General features: G+C 44.2%; 1 protein-coding gene across 3 annotated transcripts in view; it reads right to left on the bottom strand.

The window, feature by feature from the left end:
* Positions 1–5271: 5271 nt before the first annotated feature.
* cd2ap (CD2-associated protein) overlaps positions 5272–26278 on the bottom strand; it is a 23560-nt gene continuing 2553 nt past the window's right edge. The window contains exons 2-19 of one of the 3 annotated variants that reach the window (XM_017456332.3): positions 22443–22603; positions 17063–17240; positions 16091–16191; positions 15742–15862; positions 15227–15390; positions 14166–14259; positions 13813–13907; positions 13566–13664; positions 12152–12205; positions 11702–11738; positions 11007–11069; positions 9429–9582; positions 9189–9298; positions 8525–8640; positions 7811–7891; positions 7306–7475; positions 7064–7127; positions 5272–6009 (exon numbers count right to left, since the gene is read on the bottom strand). In XM_017456332.3, the coding sequence (XP_017311821.1) occupies positions 5968–6009; positions 7064–7127; positions 7306–7475; positions 7811–7891; positions 8525–8640; positions 9189–9298; positions 9429–9582; positions 11007–11069; positions 11702–11738; positions 12152–12205; positions 13566–13664; positions 13813–13907; positions 14166–14259; positions 15227–15390; positions 15742–15862; positions 16091–16191; positions 17063–17240; positions 22443–22603 (1904 nt within the window). In that variant the 3' untranslated portion in view covers positions 5272–5967. The remainder of the gene's footprint in view (positions 6010–7063; positions 7128–7305; positions 7476–7810; positions 7892–8524; positions 8641–9188; positions 9299–9428; positions 9583–11006; positions 11070–11701; positions 11739–12151; positions 12206–13565; positions 13665–13812; positions 13908–14165; positions 14260–15226; positions 15391–15741; positions 15863–16090; positions 16192–17062; positions 17241–22442; positions 22604–26278) is intronic. The other 2 variants (XM_053675680.1, XM_053675679.1) reach the window with 2 other exon arrangements.

Here is a 26278-nt window from a genome sequence, read left to right on the forward strand (position 1 = left end):
CTTCCCAAGAACGACTGACTGCATGTAATGTACGTATGCATGTATTTAGTTACTGTGCATTTTTGTTTGTTTTTACATTTCGAGAAATGTAAATGCTTTTGTTTTAAACCAATATCATCTTGTTAGTAATTTATCTGTGTTGTACTAATGATGTGTGTATGTGTGCATATATATATACACATACATACATTCATTATATATATATATATATATATATATATATATATATATATATATATATATATATATATATATATATATACGCACACACACACACAAAATTGTATAGGATTTTATAGTTTTTTTAAAGAAATGAAAAGTGAAAGATTTTTTTCTATCTAAAACTCTTAATATAAAAAGTGCAATAAAATGTGAAAATAAAAGCTGAGTAGGTCAGTAATAAATTATGGAATGTCAACTGCATTCTCAAATCATTTCTTTCCATACATGATACATGATAAACGTCAAATATTATCTTCCGGGGCCGACTGCCCAGGTGCCCTGTCCGCTAAAAGGTAAGGATAGCCCCCTCCTATTCCTTCCTACCTTTCTAATGCGTTCTTCTTTATTTGGAGTGTTTTTCCTGCAACACTTGATAGAATTGTCAAAACTGGAACAAGCTTCTCCGTCCAAGCACCTTGTTAGCCAAAAACCTAGCAATGACCAACAAGGATCCCCGACAGAACAGTCCGAGATGCTCTTTAGCTTACTAAATAAATAAATAAATAAATAAATAAATAAATAAATCTGCATCTTGGCGACAGACACGGCTTATCTCAAGTCAATGATCAGGAGATCATGTAACTCCATCTCGATTATTGACTACAGTATTTCTCAACAGAACCGTCGTCGTACAGTAGCTCAGTGACCGATTATCTTCCTCGTCCTTTATCAGAGGAGAGCATCTGGAATGTTCTTCTAAGCTGATAATTACCTACAAATTTAGATATAATTACCAGTTGAGCCAGCATTTTCAACATTTTCAGCCTGAAGGTGGACCCCAATGTCTTTGGCTGAGTGAAAGGAGTCTGGCTCTCAGGTAATGCAGGACGTTCCTAACAGAAGGGGCCTGGTTGGGAGAAGTACCCCACCACAGAGATTTAATCGCTGTGGATGCCACCGTACTGGAGGCTTGTAAGGACGACTCATATCAACCAGCTCTAATTGAGGGCAGGTTATTATGGCCCGAAGTTCTTCTTGCGAGTATTCAGATGACAAAATATACTGGTCTGCATAGTTGTTATAAAATACCGAGATCGACAATCAGGGTGGCAAATTGTTGAGCATGTGTATCCGCCGTGAGCGGAATCTCCTCACTGAGAACCCAGCAATGACTGGGTCATTCTCACTGAGAACATCTGCTAGGCTCCAACAGCAGAAGACCATACTGGGTTCCACTCCCGTCAGCCAAGAACAGGAATCTGAGGCTACAGTGGGCAGGCCACACCTGGTCCTTTTCCAGTCTTCAACGGTCCAGTGTGGGCGTGTCTGTGCTCATGACGGACTCGGATTCTTGTTCAGAACTGGATATTACATTTGCATGCATTTCATGATACATGGGAAACTATGTTTTTGATTCGACACTTAGAAAGAAGGAGAACTGGCCAGTAAGCCCAGACCAAATCCAGTGTTGAATAAAATGAGTAACACAGCATGTCTGTTTGGGGACGAGTTCACCATGGGACCGCTCCTGTCTCCTGGGACAGCTGCTGTGTGTGATATTCTGTGAGGTTAGTACAACCAATTAGACGCAAAACATGACAAATAGGCCAATTTGGCCAAATGTTTCTTGTCTGCGTTCTTGCCCAGGTTCTCTCTCTGGAATCGGAGAGAGTTTTGACGTCCACCCATATAGAGCCATGGAGAACCATGGAGAACTTGCAAACCAGATGGATTTTAGCCACATATCCCAGTTCCTAGCATCCTCAAGAAGGACCATTTTGTCTTTGAAGGTTTGATTCAGTCTGGAGATTGCTAGGAAGTGACTTAATGCCAACAATCTGTGCATATTTTCTAGTGTGTGGAACATAGTGCCATGATCAATCAGATTGATTGTGACTCACAATTTCCACAGAATTCCCCCACAACATGCTGAGACCTAGAGAAGGCACAGCTGTAGTCCACAAGAATAAATACTAAGTGGTGTTCCATTAACTAATGGCCCGATGAGATCCGTACCGAATGCTTTCCACAGCAAACGGATCTTGATTAAGGAAAGTGGCTCCCTCGCCAGCACGACAGAGACTTGCTCGAGAGAGCCCACGATCTTTCTGGCTACCCAACAAAACCACCCATCTTCGTCAAGGGTGATGTGGGCCACATCTGGAGCACTGCAGAAAGATCCAAAGAATCTCCGCCTCCTCAGCTTACTCAAATAACAAATGCAGAAGCACCACATCTTTCACCACATCCTGTGATGATGTTGACTCGTACACTCAGTTATAACCTTCTTGAAGAATTCTACCCGAAGCAACGGGTATATACGTATATACGTACCGGACACAATTTCTGCCGTCCTGTATCTTAGCAACCGCTCTTCGCAGACGAAGTTGTACACAATTAGTTGTAAATTCCCCACAAAGGCTACTGTGGGGACAATGCTTTTGCCGTGTAGGAATTTTGCTGCCATCATACACAGACCCAATTTCAGACATTGCTGAGGCCAGAGATGAACACGGTGGTTCGACTATAAAGATATTCTCAGTATGGATGACTTTCATGTACATGGCAGTAGATATAGCATCCTGATGCTCCTCTGATACAGAGGAGTCACTGGGTTATAAGGAGGGCCGGTGGCGTGTCAGCACCTCTATCGTCAACGTCTGCAGCCGAGTCATTAATTCACCTACAAATTACCTTACTGACCGTTTCTGGGCTTGACATCACGCTCGTCAGTCAATGCCAGACATGGTCATTTATCCCAAATGGTTTGGCTCAGAACCAGGTTCTAATCAGATAAAACGTCTTCAATTTGTTAGGGGGCATAAAGATTGGGCTGTGGAGCAACGGAAAAAGGCCATGTGGTCTGATGAGTCCAGCAGATTTACCCTACTCCAAAGTGACGGACACGTCAGGGTTAGAAGGCGAGCGTGTGAAGGGATGCACCCATCATGCATAGTGCCTACTCTACCGTACACGCCTCTGGAGGCAGTGATACAATCTGGGGTTGCTTCAGGGACATGTTCCAGGATGACAATGCCAAGATTCATCAGGCTCATAGTGTCAAAGCGTGGTCCAGGGAGCACGGGGAATCATTTCAACCTTATTGAAAGTCTTTGGGATGCGCCGGAGATGTTTGTTTTTTTTAAATGGAGTGTTTTGACGGTACTCTCACTTCCTCAACGCAAGCTCTCTGGCCAAAAATGAACGCAGCACTGTAATCAAATTTGACAGTGTGAGATGAAAGGAGGCTATCCCCAGCTCGGAGGACAGGATACCTATGGCGGAGAGCTTAGTAACAAGCTGTTAAGGAGATAGCTCCATATGGTGGAGCATGTGGTCTAAAATGTGTGCGAGGAGACAAGAAGAAGGAGAAGAAAGGGAAAAAAGAACACGCTGCATTACGGCTACGGCTGACGATCTTCACCATTCTGACGGAGAATAAAATGTATGTGTACTGCACGTTGCGCCGCACAGGGGTTTCTGGGAGTGCTACGTACACAAGCACCGGACAGGATTAGACTCGTCTGATTTCTGTACATAAAGACATTTATTTAGCTTGGAAAAAAAATTAAAGAAAAAGAAAACAAAAAAAAATCTCAGTTCATGCAATTCAGTTACAAAAATCATGTAAACTTGGAGATACGTGCTAAATGTCTGCACAACAGTTTCCCCCACATTTAAAAAAAAAGAATAAAAATGGAATGTTAATGCCAATTACACGACAATTTAAACTGGAAAAACACAAAAACAAAACTGAACAGAATTTATTTCATTTAACTGGACACTGTTTAGATGTGTTTATTTTATTGCTATAGGGAGTAAAATCACCCCCCCCCCCACACACACACACACCCACACACACACACATCCCCACCCACATCCACACCCACCCACACACACCCACACACACATCCCCACCCACACACACACCCACACCCACATCCCCACCCACATCCACACACACACACACCCACACACACACACACACATCCCCACCCACATCCACACCCACCCACACACACCCACACACACATCCCCACCCACACACACACCCACACCCACATCCCCACCCACATCCACATCCCCCCCCCCACACACACACACACCCACACACACACACACACATCCCCACCCACATCCACACCCACCCACACACACCCACACACACATCCCCACCCACATCCACACCCACCCACACACACCCACACACACATCCCCACCCACACACACACCCACACCCCCCCCCCACACACACACACCCACACACACACACACACACATCCCCACCCACATCCACACCCACACACACCCACACACACATCCCCACCCACAAACACACCCACACACACCCACACACACACCCACACACACATCCCCACCCACACCCACATCCCCACCCACACACACATCCCCACACACACACATCCCCACACACACATCCCCACACACACACACCCACACACACACACACACACATCCCCACCCACATCCACACCCACCCACACACACATCCCCACCCACAAACACACCCACATCCCCACCCACACACACACCCACACACACATCCCCACCCACACCCACATCCCCACACACACACATCCCCACACACACACATCCCCACACACACATCCCCACCCACACACACACATCCCCACACACACACCCCCACACACACATCCCCACACACATCCCCACACACATCCCCACACACACACACACACACACACACACACACATCCCCACACACACACACACATCCCCACACACACACACACACACACATCCCCACACACATCCCCACACACACACACACTCTCTCTCTCTCTCTCCGTGATGCGGAATACTTACAGCCCTTTCTCACAGGAGTAAAGAGGCCTGAAGAGAGGGTACACTTCTAGTGTACTCAAACTAACAATGTTCAATCTCTCGAAAGTTAAGACAAATATATGATTCGTTACATAAATATATCCGATATGTACGTCTGCACCAACCTTCCTATTGATACAACCCAAGATCGAGGTGGCTGCTAAGACATTTCACTGATACGCCATCCACAGTGTTTTGGAGATTTAATAACATAGGAATGTAGATTTTTCCTTTCTTTCCCTACCTGCGTATACGTGTGTACGTATTTATATATATATATATATTCCCATTCGTTGTAATGGCTGATTAAAAAAGATATATATATATATGTCTTGCTGCAAAGCTAAGAAATAAACGAGCTTCCAATATTAACACTTTGTAAAACAGGCACGATAGTGTCACCCTGGATGAAAAGGTTAGGGAACAATTACAAGAAAAAGACCCCGCTTGACAGAGCGACAGAATATACGGTTAAGGATACAGCAGCAGAGTAGGTTATATATTATATATATATTCCAGAGTAATCTGAAGAGGAGAATATCGGAGGATTATTGCTGCAATCGTAATAGCTTGGAAATCTACACCCAGTCACATAAAAAAAAAAGAAAAAAGAATCCCATCCATGACTTTATACAGCTTCAGTAGTAATAAACTGCAAATTCGGCCACATGACCATGGAGCCTGCAGATCCAGCACAGTAGTTTATAATAAGGCCTCAAATGTTGTTGGCAAATAAAAAGAAAAAAGACAGCAAGAAAAAACATATACATCAGTCTTAATTGCACCGTTCTATACCATAAAAAAAAACAAAAAACACGCTCATTATGTGCAAATGTCAATCTTACAATTTCTGGAGTAGGTCAGAGACTCGAAGGATTAAGGGAACGATGCTAGCATCAGGTCGTGACGGCTTTCCGTCAGCAGCACAGGAGTCCCGCCTTATGTTGATTGTACCTGCTTTTTTAATTTCTCTATCTCCATCTGAAAATGAGAAACGCGCATTAATAACGGTTCTCTGGATGAAAAGACGACCACAAATCCACAGCGGTGATCTGTAAAGCCATCTCAGATCTCTTCCTGTACACCTTATAATACATCTCAGCTGTGCAATCACAGGCCACTTACTGCCGCGTAGATAATAAATAAATCGGTGATTATGAACTCTCACTAAGAGCAAAAATCTGTAGGTGATAGAGAGAGAGATAGAGAGAGAGCGAGAGAGAGAGAGAGAGAGTGTGTGATAGAGAGAGAGAGTGTGATAGAGAGAGAGTGAGAGAGAGAGAGTGTGATAGAGAGAGTGAGAGAGAGAGCGCGAGAGTGTTAGAGAGCGAGAGAGTGATAGAGAGAGACAGAGAGAGTGTGATAGAGAGAGGGAGTGATAGAGAGAGTGAGAGAGCGCGCGAGAGAGAGAGTGATGGAGAGAGCGAGAGAGAGCGCGAGAGTGTGAGATAGAGAGCGAGAGAGTGATAGAGAGGGCGAGACAGTGATAGAGACAGCGCAAGAGTGTGATAGAGATTGAGAGAGAGTGATGGAGAGAGCGAGAGAGAGCGCGAGAGAGTGATAGAGAGAGCGAGACAGTGATAGAGACAGCGCAAGAGTGTGATAGAGATTGAGAGAGAGTGATGGAGAGAGCGAGAGAGAGAGCGAGAGAGTGATAGAGACAGCACGAGAGTGTGATAGAGATTGAGAGAGAGTAAGAGAGAGAGAGAGCGCGAGAGAGTGATAGAGAGAGCGAGACAGTGATAGAGACAGCGCAAGAGTGTGATAGAGATTGAGAGAGAGTAAGAGAGAGAGAGAGAGCGAGAGAGTGATAGAGAGAGCGAGACAGTGATAGAGACAGCGCAAGAGTGTGATAGAGATTGAGAGAGAGTAAGAGAGAGAGAGAGAGCGAGAGAGTGATAGAGAGAGCGAGACAGTGATAGAGACAGCGCGAGAGTGTGATAGAGATTGAGAGAGAGTGAGAGAGAGAGAGAGAGAGAGAGAGAGAGAGAGACACACACAGAGATAAAACATGGTTCCACTGAGAGAGATTTACCTGCAGAGCGACCCGTTTCAGCCGCTCTTCATCCAGCTCGCTTCTTAAGTCTGAAAGTTCTCTCCTGAAGTTATGAAACACACATTATATCTTTATTCTGATGATATTTTTATTATTATATCTTTACAGATGAAAGCCTTATTAATAAGAACAAGTCACACACCACACTGCACATGATCTATCGATCCAAGTGTTCAATAAGAGCCCTGAGTGATTTAAAGAGACGTCACGTCTCATCTTACGTCTGCTGCGTCTTCAGTAACTCCACGGAGAGCAGCAGCTCCTTAATCTGAGTCCTGAGCTCCTCCAGTTCTCTGCCTTTCTCCTCCTCCACCACAGCTTTCGCTTTGGGCTCAGGAAAGGAACAATTCGCCGCCTTATGCGCGCCGGACGACGGCGCTAAGATGGAAGGCTGTACAAAGACGAGTCAAATGAAGAAATGAAACACGAGTGTGGAGGGAAATAAATAAAATAATTCAATCCTACTCTCGCCAGACACGGACTACAGAAGGTTTGAGGCTATTCTGGCTTTCGCACGAGGACCGTCTGTGTCACGGTACCGCAACGCCACGTGGTGCTCACATTCACGTTATGGCACAGCATGCGTTCAAACACGGTGCTGTTCCTTCCTGGCTGACTGGACGGGTCAGACCTGTTTTTACTTTAACTCCACAGTAAGAAGGGTTTCCCCCGCGCTCCCACACATGACGATCGTAATGATGGATCAGCTGATCAAAGCTAGCCTACCTTGGACAGTTCACATGACTTTGGTCTTGGGGCTTCCTCTTCTTCTGGTTTTGGAGCGTTCTCGCCGGCGTCTTTGCTCGGCTGTGAGACGTACACAAACATGGAGCGCGGACATCATGACACGATAAGATAATAAGAGCATACATGCCACGCAAATTCCGCCGAGAGTTTCCCTATATGAATGATCTCTCTGTGAGCCTTCTGAAACAGTCAGTTATATACATTAATATTTATATTTATTTTCCCCAACATACACTGCAACCAATCGGTGTCAGTCCTGTTCTATTTCACAGCGTATAAAATCTATTAAAACAGTGTTTTTAATTATTACATGCATAGTATCGATTGATTCGTCCATCCGTTTTACCGTTCCATCTACACTGAAAAGGTTTCGAATCGCACTGTTCTGCAAATCGCAGAAATCTAGAAGAATCTAGATGAAGGGAAAACGTAGCTTTTCTAAAAAAAAAAAAAAAAAGGTTACATTTTTTAAAATAAAAATAAATAAATAAAAAATGCTGATTGTAATCTGATCTCCTGAATTTCAATTCCACGAAATACAGTGCCATTTTATATGATCAGGGATCCCCATGTGGTGACTGTTCGGTACGGCGCTTTTCATCGTGCCTTCGACCTACTTTATCCTCCAGGCTCAGGTGGATCAAATGCAAAAAACAAAAAAAAAGGAAGTAAAAACGGCACGGTTTTACTCACAGACTGGCCTCCGACGAACTGGGCCGGGAGTCGCCTGCCAGGCATCTTTGGTCTGTTTGCAGTGGGGTGAGACAGCTTCTCCGAGGTAGAGGACACGTCGTCGAAACTCAGAAGATCTAACAGATAAGCGAAGACGAGCGAGAAAGGCGTGGTTACAGCCTAAACATTACTAGATCACAAATCAGACTTCTGCCAAAAATTATTCAATAAATAAAATAAAAATCTCAATTTCAACTGAATCCAAACCTACACACTGTACACCAGCTCACTAAACTCGTCAAACACGAGCAGCTCTCGGTTTTTTACCGTACTAGTACCCTGCAGTGCAGTCTGGGACACAGCCTTTAAAAACGTCCCATTAAACTAGTCACCCACCGCCATGACGCTCCAACGGCTGCTGTCCTTATTCACCTACAGCAGATATACCTAAATACAGGGTATCACACAGGGTATAAATATGAAATAACGCGGGATCTCCGCATGGCGGGCGAACACTTTAGCGTAGCCTGAGAGTAAGCTGTAAATAAAAGTGTTGTAGATACGGTAATACCACTGCAGACTATTTTTTTTTAAATAAAAAAAATTTCAAATGTAATTGGCCCTTAAAATAAATTCTTTACTGATTTCTTTTAGCTGCGTCTTTATTTTAAAAGATGTTACACACCCAAGGTGGCGGTCTTCTCAGACCAGTCCCCAGACAGCGTTTTTGGTTTGCTGGGTAACGACGGCTCGAAGTCTGACTTTGGTCGTGTGTGGGGAACCTCCCCATTATGCCTGTGGAGAAATAAACAACGGGGTTGAATTCATTATTATTATTATTATTATTATTATTACTTCCTAGTAGAGAACATTTTTTAGCTGGATTAGAAAGAAAGATACACCCACAATGTGTAGCATCACTCACTTCGCTACTGGAGACGGAACGAGAGGTTTTTCAGGTCGTTTGGGCTGCAGTGCCGCCGGACGCAGCAGTCCTTTTCCCGGAGGAGGAACGGGCTTTTTAGGGGGCACAAGGGGAGCAGCCGGCTTGACGGGTTTCTCCGGTACAGCCCTGTCAACTTTTCATCGTAAAAGACCGGTAAATAAGATTACTGTTCGATTAACAGGAGTTGGAGGGAGAAATACCATAAAGAAGAAAACGATTCAATTGAGAACGGCGATTGCTCGCAGGTGTGAAGATTAACGTAAAGGTTCACAGAGCATAGAGGGTCGATACGCGAGGGTTTGATCCTACAGTGTGAAGATTATTCAGAAAGAGACGGCGAGACCAGGAAGACATTTCAACACGAGCAAAATGAAACTTCAAATCAATTTTAGAAATAAAAAGAAACGGGGAGTGAAATCCTTTGACTTGTTTTAGTTGTTATTTAAACTGGTAATACTACTGAAATAAAGATTATGACTTGTGTTTGGGAAAATGACCTTTGTTATATGACCTTCATTGTTTTGGTGTTTTACTCCGTTCTGGGGTGTTTTGTGAAATGTCTGCATGATGCCCTTTTGAGACATTTCCACAGTGCGACTGCGTACACGTTCTACTTTAAAACCGGGCTTTCCTAACCACAAGCACGGAAAGCGTTCATTTCACTTTTATTCTTATTTCAAACCTTCTCGATGACGTTTATCTCGTTCCCGACTTCATATCGGACTTTACGTTTACATGAAGCCGTGTCAGTGACTAGCGATCCTACCGGAGGGGACGCTTTAAGCTTTCGACAAGTGTTAAGACAGAATCGCAAATAAAAATAACATTTATTTATTTATTTATTTATTATAGAGTTATATTAAACATTACAGACCTGAAAGCTAGCCCGTGCTGGTAACATCGCTAGACACTGAAACGACTCAACACCGAATATTAAGGCAGAATTCATGAAGTGAATTAGAATTGAATACACTTTCGATTTTATTTGAATAGACTGTTTATATTTAAATTAAATGCGGGCGAAATATAAATATTTATATATTTATATATTTATATATATATATATATATATTTCATTTTGGCCAAAGTATTCCTTTACCTTTTGGGTACATAACATATTGGTCGTGTTTGATTAGATTTAATTAGATTTAATTAACTGCTTCATCAACATCACCTCAAAATAATACGGAATACAAAAAAATGAACCCATCCTTTTAAATCGTATTTTAGCTCTACTTTATTTATTTTGACATAAAGCTGCACTCTAGAACTCCACGAACACTCATGGTGACAATATATATTTTTCTGAAATACCAGGAGGTTAACTTAAATTTTTTTATTTATTTTCTAAAAGGTTTTCAGTTACATATTTTGTACCCTGACTAATGAAAAGAAGCTAAACAGGAAGAATAAATCTATATAAATATGGGGCTGACGCATTAGGTTAAAGACAGGCTGCAGACAGGTTGAACATTGGGTTAAACCCACAGGTTGTTGTTTTTTTGAGGTTGTTGTTTTTTTGGAAAGTTTTCGACAGTAATGTCTGATCCCACCTACCTTTATCCTCGGGTCGTGGCTGTGTGGGCTTCTTGTCAGCACTCGGGACGTCTGGCTTCAGTGCTGTAAAACGAAACATGGTGCATTAGCTGGCCCTCTCCCTCGCTCCCGCTTAACACTACAGACGGTGCACACGTACAACAAACAAAAGAACAAAACCACATGCAAAAGCAGATATGCTGCAAACGCAGGCGCTGATTCAGTTTCCTGTGGGGGAAGATCCGTGCCTCTTGCTGGGTTTACAGTACCGACGAAACGATACAACGATACTTCAAAAATACACGACGCTTCATCTTTACTGCGTGGTGAATTTGATTTTATTTTCCACAGCAATGTGGAGGGGAAAAAAAACAAAAAGAAATAGACGAGAAATCAGGAACAGTACAGGAAATGAAAGACAACGTACAAGAGGGGCATGATGAAATCAGACGCTTTTTCAGAAGAAAAAAAAGGTAACTAGCCGCGTGTTTCCTTCAGCCGTACACGCAGGTAGTGCAGCTGGGAAGGACTGTTTTTGGAAGGCAGCGTAAAGGACGGTTCTAAAGTTCCTTATTGCGATCGAATCTGAAGACAGCATCGCACACGATGTGTCAGAACACTTTATTCAGGGGCATCGAGAAAACTTTACAACACCTTCACGAAAATACAAAAATAAATCATAAAAACACGTGACAGGAGAAAGTGTTATATCATACCTGCAGATTTGGACGGTGGTGGAGGCTTCTTTGGTTTCTGTAGAGAAACAGAGACAGTGCTGTATTCTATAGTGATAAATCTGACTCATTGCACTATGGGGGGGGAGGGGGGACGATGGGGGGGAGCGATGTGTGTGTGTGTGTGTGTGTGTGTGTGTGTGTGTGTGTGTGGGTGGGGGGGGGGGGGGGGTGGTTTAGGGAGTCGATGGGGGCATGCTTCAATCCCAGGTTTTAAACATTTGATCATCTTTATTTGTTATGATGGCTTTTGATGGCTGTTTGTAATGATCTAATTGTAAGTAATTGATCGTAATTGTGGGTGAGCTCGGTGCTGGGGAGCGCAGTCGACCGTTCTCCGATCACAGTCTCGCACGGCCAAGCACGCAAGTTAAGGAAAAAAAACAAAAAAAAGTGGTGTTCTATATTCCACTCAATATAAAGTCTCCTTACCTCTTCCGGCTCGTGTTTGGGAGTCTGCTTAACTGAGCCTTTGGATACAAGTGTCTAATCAACATGAAAGAACAGAAGTGGTGGAGGATGAGGAGAAGCACAGCAGTCAGGAACAACTCACACAAAACGACAGAAAACACAGCTAGTCACTAGCTAGCGTACTTAGCACAGACCTAAGGTCACTTTACGGACCTCGAACAGAACCGCAAGGAAAATGAGCTTTTACAGGTATTTTTATTCAACAGAAATATCAATAGATGTGACATACTTCTGTGGTAAAAGTAAGTACACCCTTGGCCTCAGAAGCTAGTATTGCCCCCTTTAGCAGAAATAACTTCTTCTAGGTGTTCTGTATAATTGTCCACCAGACTTGCTGGAATTCTTGACCACTCGTCCATGTAATATTCTTTCAGTTGTAAGATGTTTGAGGGTTTTCTTGCATGTTCTGCTCATTTCACATCCCCCCACAACATCTCAATGGGATTCAAATCCGGGCTTTGACTCGGCCGTTCCATAACCCTCCATTTCTTCTTCTTGAGCCGTTCCTTTGTGGATTTGATTCTACAACTTTTGGACAGATGTCCTCACATTATCTTCAAGCACTCTGTGATATGATGCAGAATTCATAGCTGAATCAATGAATGCAAGCTTTTCAGTCCCTGAGGCAGCGAAGCAACCCCAAACCATAACATTTCCACCACCGTGCTTCACAGTTGGTATGAGGTGTTTCTCCTGAAAAGCTGTCTTTGGTCTGCACCAAACATGTCTGCTGTGACTGTGACCAAACACCTCTATCTTCGATTCATCTCTCCAGAGCACATTATTCCAAAAGGCCTGGTCTTTGTCTATATGCTCATTGATAAACTGTAGTCCTGCAAAGGCTTTTTCCTGACACGCCTCCCACGCAGGTCCAATCTGTGCAATCTCTTTCTGATTGTAGAAGCATGCACTTTCACCCCAACAGCTGTGAGACTCACTCGCAGATCCTGTGATGAAATTCTGGGGTTTTTGGAGACTTCTTTTTGCATCAGACGGTCTGATCTTGGGCTGAATTTGCTGGGACGGTCAGTCCTGGACTAATTAGCAATCGTTTGAAATCTGCGCCATGTGTAGATGATGTTCCTTACAGCGGGATGGTGTATTTCAAATAATTTGGAGATCTTTTTAAATCTGTGACTGGTCAGATGTCCACACACTTTTGGCAATATGGTGTAGATTTGTGAACCATCAGCATAAAAGTGACATGTTAGACCAGAATGAAGGAACCAAGGGGAATAATAACAAAGTCAATAAACAGTAGAGGCCCCGAAAGGTTGAACTGTGAATAAGACCAGAATCTAAAGGTTGGACAATACAAAAGGCCTACAATGACCAAGATCAGCGGTATCTAGTGTGTATACTATTCACACTTTACCTCTTTTTCTGACTCTGAAATCAGCACCACAAAGTTGTCTGGAAACACTCCCTCTCTACCATTCACCTCTCCTCTCCACCAGCCTGGCTCCCCTGTATCCTAAAATACACGGCACATCGTGTATAAACGACAGATCTCCATCTCGACGAGACTGTATCTACTCTTAAATCATCTGCCACTGCTTATGGAGGAAAAAAAAAAAAAAACATTAAGCAAAAGTTTTAAGAACGTCACTGATCAGACTCACCTTACTTAGCAGATGAACGATTTCACCTTCCTTAATGTCTAGCTCGTCCTGGTTCGTCGCCTCATAATTATAAACGGCCTTGCAGTATTCCTTTACTGTGAACAGAAACGAAACAGAAGCATCATCACACACGAGGTAGAAGAATGCGTTAACGTTGTGCCGAGTGAGAAGAGTGAAATCACGCACGGTTATGAACAGAGTGACCTCTAGCACTTGAACCGTCTTTCATTAAGAAGTACATACTGTTTTCAGGTTTATTTCAGCAGGGTGAATAACGTGCTTTGAACAAAGTCATCCGGACTGCACGAATGCTTTAGTCTGAGCTGAAAGATGAGAAATGCCCAGGTACTCACCTTTACCTTTGCTGTCTGCGTCTTTCTCCAGTTTGTGAGCATCTGACGTGTTTAAGGGGCTGGGCTTAGCGGCTGACGGTAATGATGGGATAGGCTGAAATCAAAACACAAGCACAGACGGGGTTACTGCTGCAATGGCCACTGAGATGAAGACACCCTCAATCACATACGCTCAAAGAAAGATGTTATTTTAGATATTGTTATTGATATATATATTAGAGAGAGAGAGAGAGAGAGAGAGAGAGAGAGAGAGAGAGAGAGAGAGAGAGAGAGAGGGAGACGGTCTGAAGCGAGCCAAGTCCTACCTCTTTTTCCATGTTACCTGACTACAATTAGTACGCAGAGAAGTGGTGTATCTGCTGCTTGAAAACGGCAAATACGCGAAACATTTCTCTCTTCTAAAGGAGGATCTCGGTCATTAAACACAAACCCGCTTTAAAGAGGCAAAAACCTCATGGAGCTAGAAAAAAACGAACTGAAAAACAGAAGCGTGACAGAAATCCGACATATCAAAAGTGGGTCACGATCACGTGCCTGCAAAACAATCTGCTCGGAAAACCGAAAGGAACGTCGGCAGGGCTTCCGGTGAAGTCACGGACATCTACGATTACCGCTCCGTGATCCGACGCCCGTGCGCAGACGCGAAGGAAGTTGACATGAGGAGACTCCAGTTCACCCACAAAAGGTGATGAGTCAGTGGGGTTGAGGTCAGGGCTCTGTGCAGGACACTCAGGAGTTCTTCCACCTTCTTCCAACCTTCACGGATCACGCTGGATCAGTGTTTGGGCCTCGTAGCTCTTAGGGAAACTGTCATGCTTCAGCATACAGAGACGTTCTATCCAATGGTGTGCTTCAGACTTTGTGGGAAGAACCTCAGGTGTGTGTCCACATACTTTTGGCCAAAACAGTGTATTAATGGATGAATGAATTGGACAGCATGAATGTGTAGCGGGAAGTGCCTCTGAATTACCGGAACCGTCACCAAAAACAGTGACGCCTGTTTTAAGCATTAGTTTGAACTTGGCTCTGAAGAGGAAAGTTGCGAGAGAAAGCAGGCTTACTTTTTCTCTCTTTTCCTCCGATTCCGAAGACGAGCGAGGTTTGAGCTTCACCGAGCCTTCGCGGAAAATGTCGCCGAACCCAACGCCTTTGATCTTTTTAGGCTGTGCGATGACCCCGTTTCCAGGGTGAGGGGAAGCTGGACTGGAGACGTCATCTTTACTGTCTACACACCCACACACACACACCCACACACACACACCCACACACACACACGACCTGGTTAGCAAACACTTATAACCAGACGTTTTCTGCTTGGGGGGAGGAAAAGAAAAGAAAAACTTGTTTGAACACAATAAACATTGCCTTCATGCATGAAAATCACTCAATAGCAACACTACAACAGCAAAGCCTCCTGGGAAACGACTCTGAGGCACCGAGTCGTGTATAAGATTAAACAGGGAGTGTGTGCGGGAGTCTAATGCACTCGAACGCGCTCCAAGAAAAAGAACAAGAGCCTACTTTGAGGCCTGTTAGGACATGCCCTGATGGAGGAACAGTCTCAACCTCGCACTACCTGGCTCGTCAGCCACGTCGTTGCTCTCGCCGTCCTCGCTCGCCTCGATTTCTTTCACAAAGTTGGATGGGAAGAGGCCGGTCTTCCCGTTCATGATCCCACTCCACCAACCTTCCTCCACCTAAACACACACACACACACACACACACACACACACACACACACACACACACACACACACACAGTACTACTACATATGTACATGAATTCGATTAAAGAAACACGACATGCATATCTACCATTAAACAAACATTTCATCACGACTTGTGGAAAATCACTGGTGAAATGCCAAGTGCATTATGGGACATCTACACATAAACCGTGTTGGACACACTGAACCGTCCCTTACCTCCTCAGAGATTTCGATGATCTCGCCCACCTTCAGCTCCAACTCGTCCTCGTTCTGCGGCACGTACTCGAAAAGGACTTTACACTGACGTCTTTTCGGCTCTGCAGGAACACACACACGCACAAACCCACACACACCCACACACACCCACACACACACACCCACACACACACACAGACACAGACACACAGACACACACCACACCCAACCAGGGCACATTTTTTCATACAATTCACAATGCCCGAGAGGGAAAAATAAAATAATGAACACCGCATGACGTTCCTACTTTCAGACACATCTTACAGATTTTGGTAGAAAACAGGACAGTTTCCCATCGCTAAGGGCATCAGCTACAGGAAATAAATATTACTAATAAAAATATTTATTTACTTATTTAAAGTTTGCATACAGGTTATACAGAAACATGTAGTTATATATATATATTTCTAATTATCATAATGATTATTGCTACACAATGAAATAACGATGTAATTCGAGGGATGTCCACGACATCTCCAAAAAGCGCTCACGTCCTCATGGATCTCGTAAACCAGGAGCCACGCCGCCGTGCAGAAACGATCGAAATGTAGTTAAATAAATATTTCTCTTCGTACAATTCATACAGACTGTGTCGTGAAAATAAACGAAGGACCTACACAGCGTATGCATTTTGAAAAACGTCCACACCGTCGCCCTGGCGTACAGGGACGCCTCGCTCCCGAGTACGAGGACGTGCACGGCTCCGAGTGGGACGTCGTCTGGTAATTACGGTCGTTCTGGTACGGCAAGAACGCGGCGAACGCCCCCGATAAACAACACGTGAGTGGATTTCTATTCCATGAGAGATTTTATCAACCCTGTTTAACACACCTCCATCGTTATAGCCAGGTTTACAGGGTAACCTCGCCCGAGACGAGATTCCAGACGCCATCTTCGGCGAGACGTCTGTGCGAGAAGGGTGGAGACACTCACTCTTTTTGGACGTTCGAGGCTGGAAACCCAGACCTCCTGCCGGAATGCCGTACGTGCTGATCCTCTGCACCAGGCTGGCCACGTTTCCTGACGACCTTCGCTGTGGTTGCGCAACCTCCCTCACTTCCTTCACCTCCTTCGCCTCCTTCGTTTCCTCTTTCGAGTCTTTCCTCAACTCCTGCACGCAGAGAAAGACAGATTAAAGTAAGGTTAAGGATTTTGGGTCGATCAAACTTGAAATTATTATTATTTTTTAATAGTAGACTGCATGATTAATTCATATTTTTTAACCTTTCTGTATTCGAGAGTAGGACTTAAACGGGCAAGCTGCTTAAATTATTTATTAAAAAAAAAAAAAAAAAAGGAAGGGGCTGATTCGATTTGAAACCTAACTCTCCATTCATAACTGGATAGCACCGCGTATAGGAGCGCACGTGGTCAAATGAGACTCGTGAGCTGAACGTTCAGACCACTACACCTGGCCAGGTTATGGATGTAGTTCTCATGTCTACTCTATAGTATGAAGAAAAGAGAAGGGGGAAAGAAAAAAAGAAAAAAAGAAAAAAGGTTAAGGTCGCTCGGCTCTGCGTTATTCGTTCCTGTGGGAAACTCGATCCCCTGACTCACAGCTGAGAATAAAAATCACAAGCTTCATCCGGGAGCAAAGTGCAACCTGGTGCTATGAAAAGAACTGGCAATAATTTACTACGGGGACAGATACTGGTCACAGGTCATCGACCTGCGGTGGATATAATAAACCTACACACCCCTGTTCAAACGGCAAAATAAATTAACCATGTCAGAACCGTTTCCCACCCTCAAAGTGAAACCCAATCAGACACATTTGAGGGAAAAGTAGGAGGGGACAAAACACATTACAATAAGCCTCTTATAACGGGGGGCGTGGCTGTGTTCAGAATGAACCAATCACATTCGATCTCATGTTCAACAGTAATTATTGTACAGCAGTCATCGAATGATGATATTCCGTCTTCACATCTTCTTGGTTTCATCTCACTGGTCCACAAAGAGCTGGCAAAGCATGTACAGGGTCTCGCTGTCGAAAGGAATCGATCAGGAGAGGGGTATAAAAAAAAATGTCCAAAACATTAGATGTACTTCGGAACACCGTGAACGCCGTCATCGACGAGTGGAGAAAACGGTGCACCACAGTGACATCACCAAGAACTGGACGAACCTCCAAAAGACAAAAACTTACTAAAAGAGGCTGCCGAGAGACCTGCAGCAACATTAAAGGAGCTGCAGGAACGTCTGACACGTACTGATTAATCCCTCGTATTCTTCACACGTCTAGGCGATGGGGTAGGGCGACTAGACGACTAGACGGAAGCCCTTTCTCACAAAAAAAAAAACACACACACCCAAGCTCAACTAAATCACCCCAAACCATGTGGCAAAATGTGTTCTAGTCTGATGAGACCAATTTCAAAAGGTTTAAGAATTTCAAAAGGTGTGTTTGGTTGAACAACGTAAAGAAATCATCACCGAATGAACACCATCCCCACGATGAAGCGCGGTGGTGGCAGCATCACGCCGAGAGCTGCTGTTCTTCAGCCGGAACTGGGGATTTTATCAAGCTGGAGGGAATCATGAAGAGCTACAAATAACCGTCGGTTTTAGTGAAAAACCTTCAGGTATCTGCTCGTAAACTAAAGATGGAAAGGAACATCACCTTTCAGCACGACAACGACCCGAAGCATGCGTCCAGATCAACAAAGGAACGGCTTCACCTAAAGAAGATCAGTGTTTTGAAATGACCTAGCCCGACCCCAGACTCCGTGCGGTGACCCGAAGAAGGAGCGGGAAAGTCACTGACAGACTCGTACCCGAAAAGACTGAAAAGGAATCTAAGAGCAAAAACAGCACTTATACGCCACACACTACCTGCCCTCAGTCAGGGCAGTTTTATTCCCTCATTTACTGAAGTTTTGCATTTGTAAACTCACATGCAAACTTTACAACCCGTACACAAAACTGTGCAAACTACTTTACTAACAGTTTTATGAGCTTTCACATAAAATACAAAAAAATAAAAGAAAAAAATGATACAGGGCTGTGTATAAAACAGATTAGCACGGCACGGAAGAATTCTCGACTCTGATTGGTCAGAAGGTGTGTGTTATTATCGTAGGACAGTAGTTCCGGCTGGAACACGAACAACAGGTTTACATGAACGCGCTCGAGAGAGAACGACTGTTTATTGGAGCAAGGACAGGAACCGATTTTCTGACTTCCACAACGATAAAACCGTTAAAACGTGCCGATGCGATGTATCGGTCAGTAATACTTTTTTTTTTTTGATAAATTGCGGTGGAATGAGAGGAATAACACATTCCAGACCATGCGGTTATATACATGAAAATAATCCAAAAGGGGGTGGTACCAGTAACTCCGCCTCACACCACCCCAGCATCTGCTCCATGCAGACTCTCCACTGGTGTCCCACAAGGCTCAGTACTTGGTTTCTCTTCTGTTCTCCCTTTATACTCGATCTCTTGGTGAGGTCATATCCTCCCTCCGATCCTCACGCTCTGCTCGACTAGTCGCACCGTCTCTCAGGGTCCCTCCGCTGTTCTGGAACCAGGAGGTGGAATGAACCAGCTAGATGTTCGAACAGCTGAGTCTTCAAGCGACGTCTAAAGACCTTCATGACGTGTTCAAGTTATTATTATTTTTAATTGTAGTTTCGTCTTGTGTGTTTTATTTACTATAGGAAGGTTAAGCCCGACTGATGGTACTCTTAGTCGCTCTGGGTTTGGGTGTCTAACAAATGGCATAAAAGTAAATGCAAATAAATTATTATGTTTATAATATAACTGCATGGGTGTTATTCCGTACTTAATTTTACACCTGCATTGTGCTTTACTCAGCCTGAAAGCCACTATGGTTGGGCATTTCAGACAAAATTACTTCTTCAAATTTTCAAGCAATTTTCAGATGTTTACACTGCTGCCCCAACACGTGGAACACACGACGACAAGCCTTTATCTGCTGTGCACCTGGAGCTGAGCTTTCATATATGCTAGATTCGTTACACATAAAGTGAAATATTTCAAGGTTTATTTTGTTTTAATCTTGATGATTACAGCTCATGGAAATCAATAACGGAGTCTCTCAAAATATCCGAATAAAGAATTTATAATGCAGAAATTTCGAGCTGAGAAGACTCTCATCAGATAATTAACTCAAAACACCTGGGAAGTAGGGATGCACCGAATGTTCGGCAACCGAAATAAGTGAAAAGGCCGAATAAATCTGACCGAACAATGATGTGTTTGATGACGCAACAAACAGCCTAGCAACCAGAGTGAGATGCGCGGATTTCACGAGCTCCACTTCCGGCAGCGCGCTCGGAGAGATGAGGGGGTGCGCGCATGCACGAGCACAAGCGCACGCTCTTCGGATGTTGACAACCGTGACATCGTTTACTGTGGACACGTGCGTATGTTTTGTTTCTGTTCCGGAGTATTCTGTCACGTCGCGAGACGTAAGGGAGTGGAGTACGGAAGCAGGTAAAGACGTCTTTATTTAAGGGAACGTAACATTAACAACGTATCTAACTCTACTATATCTACTATAACACTCGGCGAGGTGTACAGGGGCGCGAGCGGTATATATCCCCAATATCATCAGACCTGTAGAACCCAATAGAACCATTTATCGCACTCGTCAATGCAGTTTTTAATGCACTTTTTTGTTGTAGGCTACAGAGTGTTCCATTCTTTCAGCAGTCAGTCACAGGCCGAACATGGCCTATTCAAGGGGCTCAGAGATGACCACATCACAATATTTTTATTTTACTCGTTTATTTATTTAAAGTTATATTGTGCCTTGTTGGTAGCCTGTGCCCGCTGGAATGAAGAAAAAATGTTCAGTGTTCAATAAATACTTTGAAATTGTAGTTTTTGTAATTGATTTTTTTCTTTGAAAAGCAAGACGAAAGAGTAAAAAGCACATTTTGACTAATTAATTTATGCAATGGTGAAAAAAATGGAAAAATAAATGAAAAAACGTGTTCGGTATTCGGCTTTCGGCCAAGTTTTTCATCATGTTCGGTTTCGGCCAAGAATTTTCATTTCGGTGCATCCCTACTGCGAAGGTTTCCTGAGTCTTTAATCTGTCAGTCTGGGTCAGTACACAAGCACAATCACGGGGAAGATGAAAGTAAATGATTTCATTTGGAAATCAAGGTCCCAGAGTCTGGAGGAAGAGCGGAGAGGAACAGAATCCGAGCTGCTTGAAGTCCAGTGTGAAGTTCCCACAGTCGGTGATGATTTGAGGAGTCATGTCATCTCCTGGTGTCGGTCCAGTGTGTCTTCTCGAGTCGAGAGTCGATGCAGCGTCCACCAGGAGATTTTAGAGAACTTCATGCTTCTACCTGCTGACGAGCTTCATGGAGATGCAGATTTCCTTTTCCAGCAGGACTCTGCACCTGCCCACAGTGCCAAAACTTCTAGTAACTGGTTTGTGACCGTGGTGTTACTGTGCTCGATCGTCCAGCCGACTCGCCTGACCCGAACCCCATAGAGAATCTACGAGAGACACCCGACCCGACAATACGAACGAGCTGAACGCCGCTATCAAAGCAACCTGGGCTTCAGAACACCTCAGCAGTGCCTCAGGCTGATCGCCTCCACGCCGCGCCGCACTGATGCGGTCATTCCTGCATAAATAAATATACTTTTCAGAAGGTCGACGGTTCTGTGGACCTACACATTCTCATTTTTCAGATGCACCTGTACATGACCCAAAAGACCAATAAATGTATAGTTTTGACGGCTGGGTACAGATAGGAGGTGAATCTTTTTGAGATGCACCTGTTGACAGTGTGGTGTAAGTGAAATAAGCCCCTCCCTCTGGATGAGCTCATTCCTCCTCTCATGATCAAGACCAACCCCTAAACATCCTTGTAAAAACATGCTACTTCTGCTTAAAGTCAGAAACGATCCGTGTGAAAGCTAACAGAGCTGAATTCTAACGCAGGGTGCTGTGAGCAGCCGTGTTGATCTGACATCACTTCCTGAACCCAGAGTCAACGCGTAGCTCGGAAGATCACCCCAACTGCAATTCCAGAGTCGAGGGGGCATTTCCTTTGCTTTTTTTTTCGGTCGGGAATTATGACCTGTAGTCCGAGACGGAATGATTCATGCGAGTGTTTCTTGATGACTCGGTTTGACTGGGATCATGTTAAAGAGCGAGTGTTAAACACTCTTTCAGAATGTTACACAACGCCTTCCTTTCACTGCACTCGGTGAAGCAGGTTCTGGTCCAGAGCGAAAAGAAATGGCACTGTGTGTGTTTAACATGGGTCACGTTCTGCAGACGGGTCACTGAAAGGAGCTGGTGGGAAAACGCTCACCTTGACGAAGTTGTCTGGGAAAAGGCCTCTGCGTCCGTTTAATTCACCTTCCATCCATCCATCTTCCTCTATCCGTCGCACGTTTCTGATCACGTCTCCTAGTCGAAGGGTCAGTTCATCTTCATGTACTGCTTCATATTCATACTCCACCACCACTTCAACTACAGAGGAGACAGACAGAGAGAGAGACAGAGAGAGACAGAGAGAGAGAGACAGAGAGAGAGAGACAGAGAGAGAGAGACAGAGAGAGAGAGAGAGACAGAGAGAGAGAGAGAGAGACAGAGAGAGAGAGACAGAGAGAGAGAGACAGAGAGAGAGAGACAGAGAGAGAGAGAGAGAGACAGAGAGAGAGAGACAGAGAGAGAGAGACAGAGAGAGAGAGAGAGAGAGACAGAGAGAGAGAGACAGAGAGAGAGAGACAGAGAGAGAGAGAGAGCGACAGAGAGAGAGAGAGAGAGACAGAGAGAGAGAGACAGAGAGAGAGAGACAGAGAGAGAGAGACAGAGAGAGAGAGAGAGCGACAGAGAGAGAGAGAGAGAGAGACAGAGAGAGACATCAGTCTAACTTCAGTCACATTCTAACACTGTGTTTGAGTGGGTGTAGAAATGTTTAAACTTGTCTGAACATGATCGTGTTCTAGTTTAATACGTTTGTAAAACTTGATACATTTGTTTGTGTATTTATTATTTATTGGTTTTTTTACATATTTATGCGAATGTATTTATTTGTTTATTTCATGGCCAATGCTTTGGCAGTACTGTAGCACAGTCATGTTAATAAAGCTTGTTTGAATTGAAAGAGACAGACAGATGGACAGAGAGAGACATACAGAGAGACACAGATAGAGACAAACGGAGAGAAAGACAGAGAAAAAGGGACAGACATAAAGACAGACAGATAGACAGAGAATGAGAGCCAGCTACACAGATTCAGGGATCTGCTGCGCAGGACAGGAGATATGATACGATTTCCTCTCAGATGCCCCTCAGGCACGTCGGTTCTTCCTCATCGCTGTACTCTCCAGCCGCAGAGAAGTTCTAGTGCTGGGCGATACCACGATATAATATCGAGATCCTGATCAATGACCTCGTGGTACACGTTTCGTATTTCTCTGCTCTATTTACTCTAAACACGCAGTACTAGTCTGTTCGTGCGTTGTTGTGGCTAGCACAGAGTGAACGACCCGTGTAAGCTCAAATCCTTTTTCCAAACCTTATCTGCTGAGCAAAGAAAGAAGGAATGAGGAAGAGTGACTCATGCTCGCGTCCTAGTCAAATCCACCTGCAATCAATCAACCGCAGCTCGCCAGTTCCCCGCCAACTTCAGCAACCAATTATGAATGAGTGACGTAGTTTAAGAACGGCGGGGGTCCACAACAAATCTTTAAGGTGTGCTGTAAAGGAAGCTCTTCCGGGCTTCCCCAGACGTTACGCCGCCGCCGCTTTAGTTTCATTATAAGTGTCTGAACGGATCGCAAAACACGGACGGTATTACGTGTCAGCTCTTTATTTTCATAAACTTCAATGTTGTACTCAATTGAAAACAGAAACCTAAGGCACACACACGCACACACATACACAGGCACACACACACACAGAGGCACACACACACACAGCTGCGCATGCAATTGCTGGACCCCTGCATTTGTGTGTGGTTTTTGAGACTGTCCTGCCAGGATCCAATTAACAAATGTGATTCAAATGCACTTTGTCCTTAGCCTATCGGGTGTGTTCTCCACTTCAGCCAATCAGATTGCAGTCATCACGAGAAAGAGAGAGAGAGAGAGAGAGAGAGAGAGAGAGAGAGACACAGAGAGAAAGCAAGCGAGAGCGACAGGGCAATGTTTGTGAAGTCAGTCATGTGTCACATGGGGGAACAGGTTTGTGTGTGTTTACACACACACACAAACACACTTACATACATACACACATACACACACACTTGGCAGTCGCTACTGGGTGAAACCTGGGGAAAGTGTCGAGTTGCTGCGTCCTAAACCAAGCGTCGTATTCAGATCATCCTCCACGCGATCCTCACAAGCGTCAGAAAGCATGACGCACAACTCTGCCGAGGGTTGGGTTAATCACGGGGTATCTTAAAAGGCACACCTATAGACAGGCTATAAATACACTAATTGTCCAACACACCGTTAACAGTCATATACATGCACACAGTGAGCACAGGTTCCACTGTTCAGATGAGCTGGAAGCCATTTTATCACCACCACCACCTTTAATATTAAACGAGACGGTAAAAAGTACGTTCATGGAGAAACACTGCTCTCTGTGAGCCAAAAAATGGTCTCGTCACTACCCGATACCTCTTTTACAAAACAAACGCTGGTAAGAAGCCCAGGTGACACGCAGGGAGACGCAGTACAGATTCTTCAGATTCCATCGGCCATCACGCAGAGGGCGTGTCAGCGCCGTGCCCTCGGGGTTAGCTCTGCAAAAGCTTCCATCAAACCTCTGTCTTATGGAATGCCCCGCTTCACAATCCCATAATCTTACCGATGTTTGATATTTAACCGGGGGGGGGTTGGGGGGGGGGGGGGGGTCATGTTAAAAATAAAACTTGAAGATGGGCCGACTCGTACTCGTTTAATAAAAATCACATCATGGCACACCAAATCATCTGGAGGGGTCTCAGGATTCACAACCCTTCCTGACAAACTCTATCACGGCTTCATGGTCCCCGGTTCGATCCTGAGCTCAGGTTCCAGTCTTTGTGGTGTTTCTCATAATTGAGAAGCACCGATGATGACGGGTTCCCGTTTGAGTCAAGGCATCTTCCTCACGTGGTCTCGGGAGGTTTTTCCTCATCACCCTCACCTTCGGTTTGCAGGCTACAGGTCGACAATTTCTGCAAAGCTGCTTTGCGACCATTGTTAAAAGTGCTGTGCAAGTCAAATGGAATTGGACCAAAAACGAACAAGGTGCTTTCATACCAAAGTGAGTAATAATAATAATAATAACAATAACAATAATAATCACTTTATATTACAAAGCTGTAATGTTCACCTCCATAAATCTGGAATCGTGGACTGTCATTAGCATTCAAACCCAGGCTGCAGATTTATAACAAGGCTAGAAGTGCTTATAATGTTTACTTCAGCTAAATGTGTGGTACTTTCTGTCACCTTAACAGCATGAGAGAGAGAGAATGAAAGAGAATGAGAGAACGAGAGAGATAATGAGAGAGAGAAAGAGAGAGAATGAGAGACAGAATGAGAGAGAGATATAGTAGAAGCGTATAGTGTAGTGCAGTGTATATACAGCATATAGTGTAGTGCAGAGTAGAGTGCAGTGTATATACAGCGTATAGTGTAGTGCAGAGTAGAGAGCAGTGTATATACAGCGTATAGTGTAGTGCAGTGTATATACAGCGTATAGTGTAGCGTATATACAGCGTATAGTGTAGTGCAGTGTATATACAGCGTATAGTGTAGCGTATATACAGCGTATAGTGTAGTGCAGTGTATATACAGCGTATAGTGCAGTGTATATACAGCGTATAGTGTAGCGTATATACAGCGTATAGTGTAGTGCAGTGTATATACAGCGTATAGTGCAGTGTATATACAGCGTATAGTGCAGTGTATATACAGCGTATAGTGTAGCGTATATACAGCGTATAGTGTAGTGCAGTGTATATACAGCGTATAGTGCAGTGTATATACAGCGTATAGTGTAGTGCAGTGTATATACAGCGTATAGTGTAGCGTATATACAGCGTATAGTGTAGTGCAGTGTATATACAGCGTATAGTGCAGTGTATATACAGCGTATAGTGCAGCGTATAGTGCAGTGTATAGTGCAGTGTATAGTGGTAAATGT

The sequence above is a fragment of the Ictalurus punctatus genome, chromosome 25 (genome assembly GCF_001660625.3).
Source record: "Ictalurus punctatus breed USDA103 chromosome 25, Coco_2.0, whole genome shotgun sequence".
Lineage (NCBI taxonomy): Eukaryota > Metazoa > Chordata > Actinopteri > Siluriformes > Ictaluridae > Ictalurus > Ictalurus punctatus.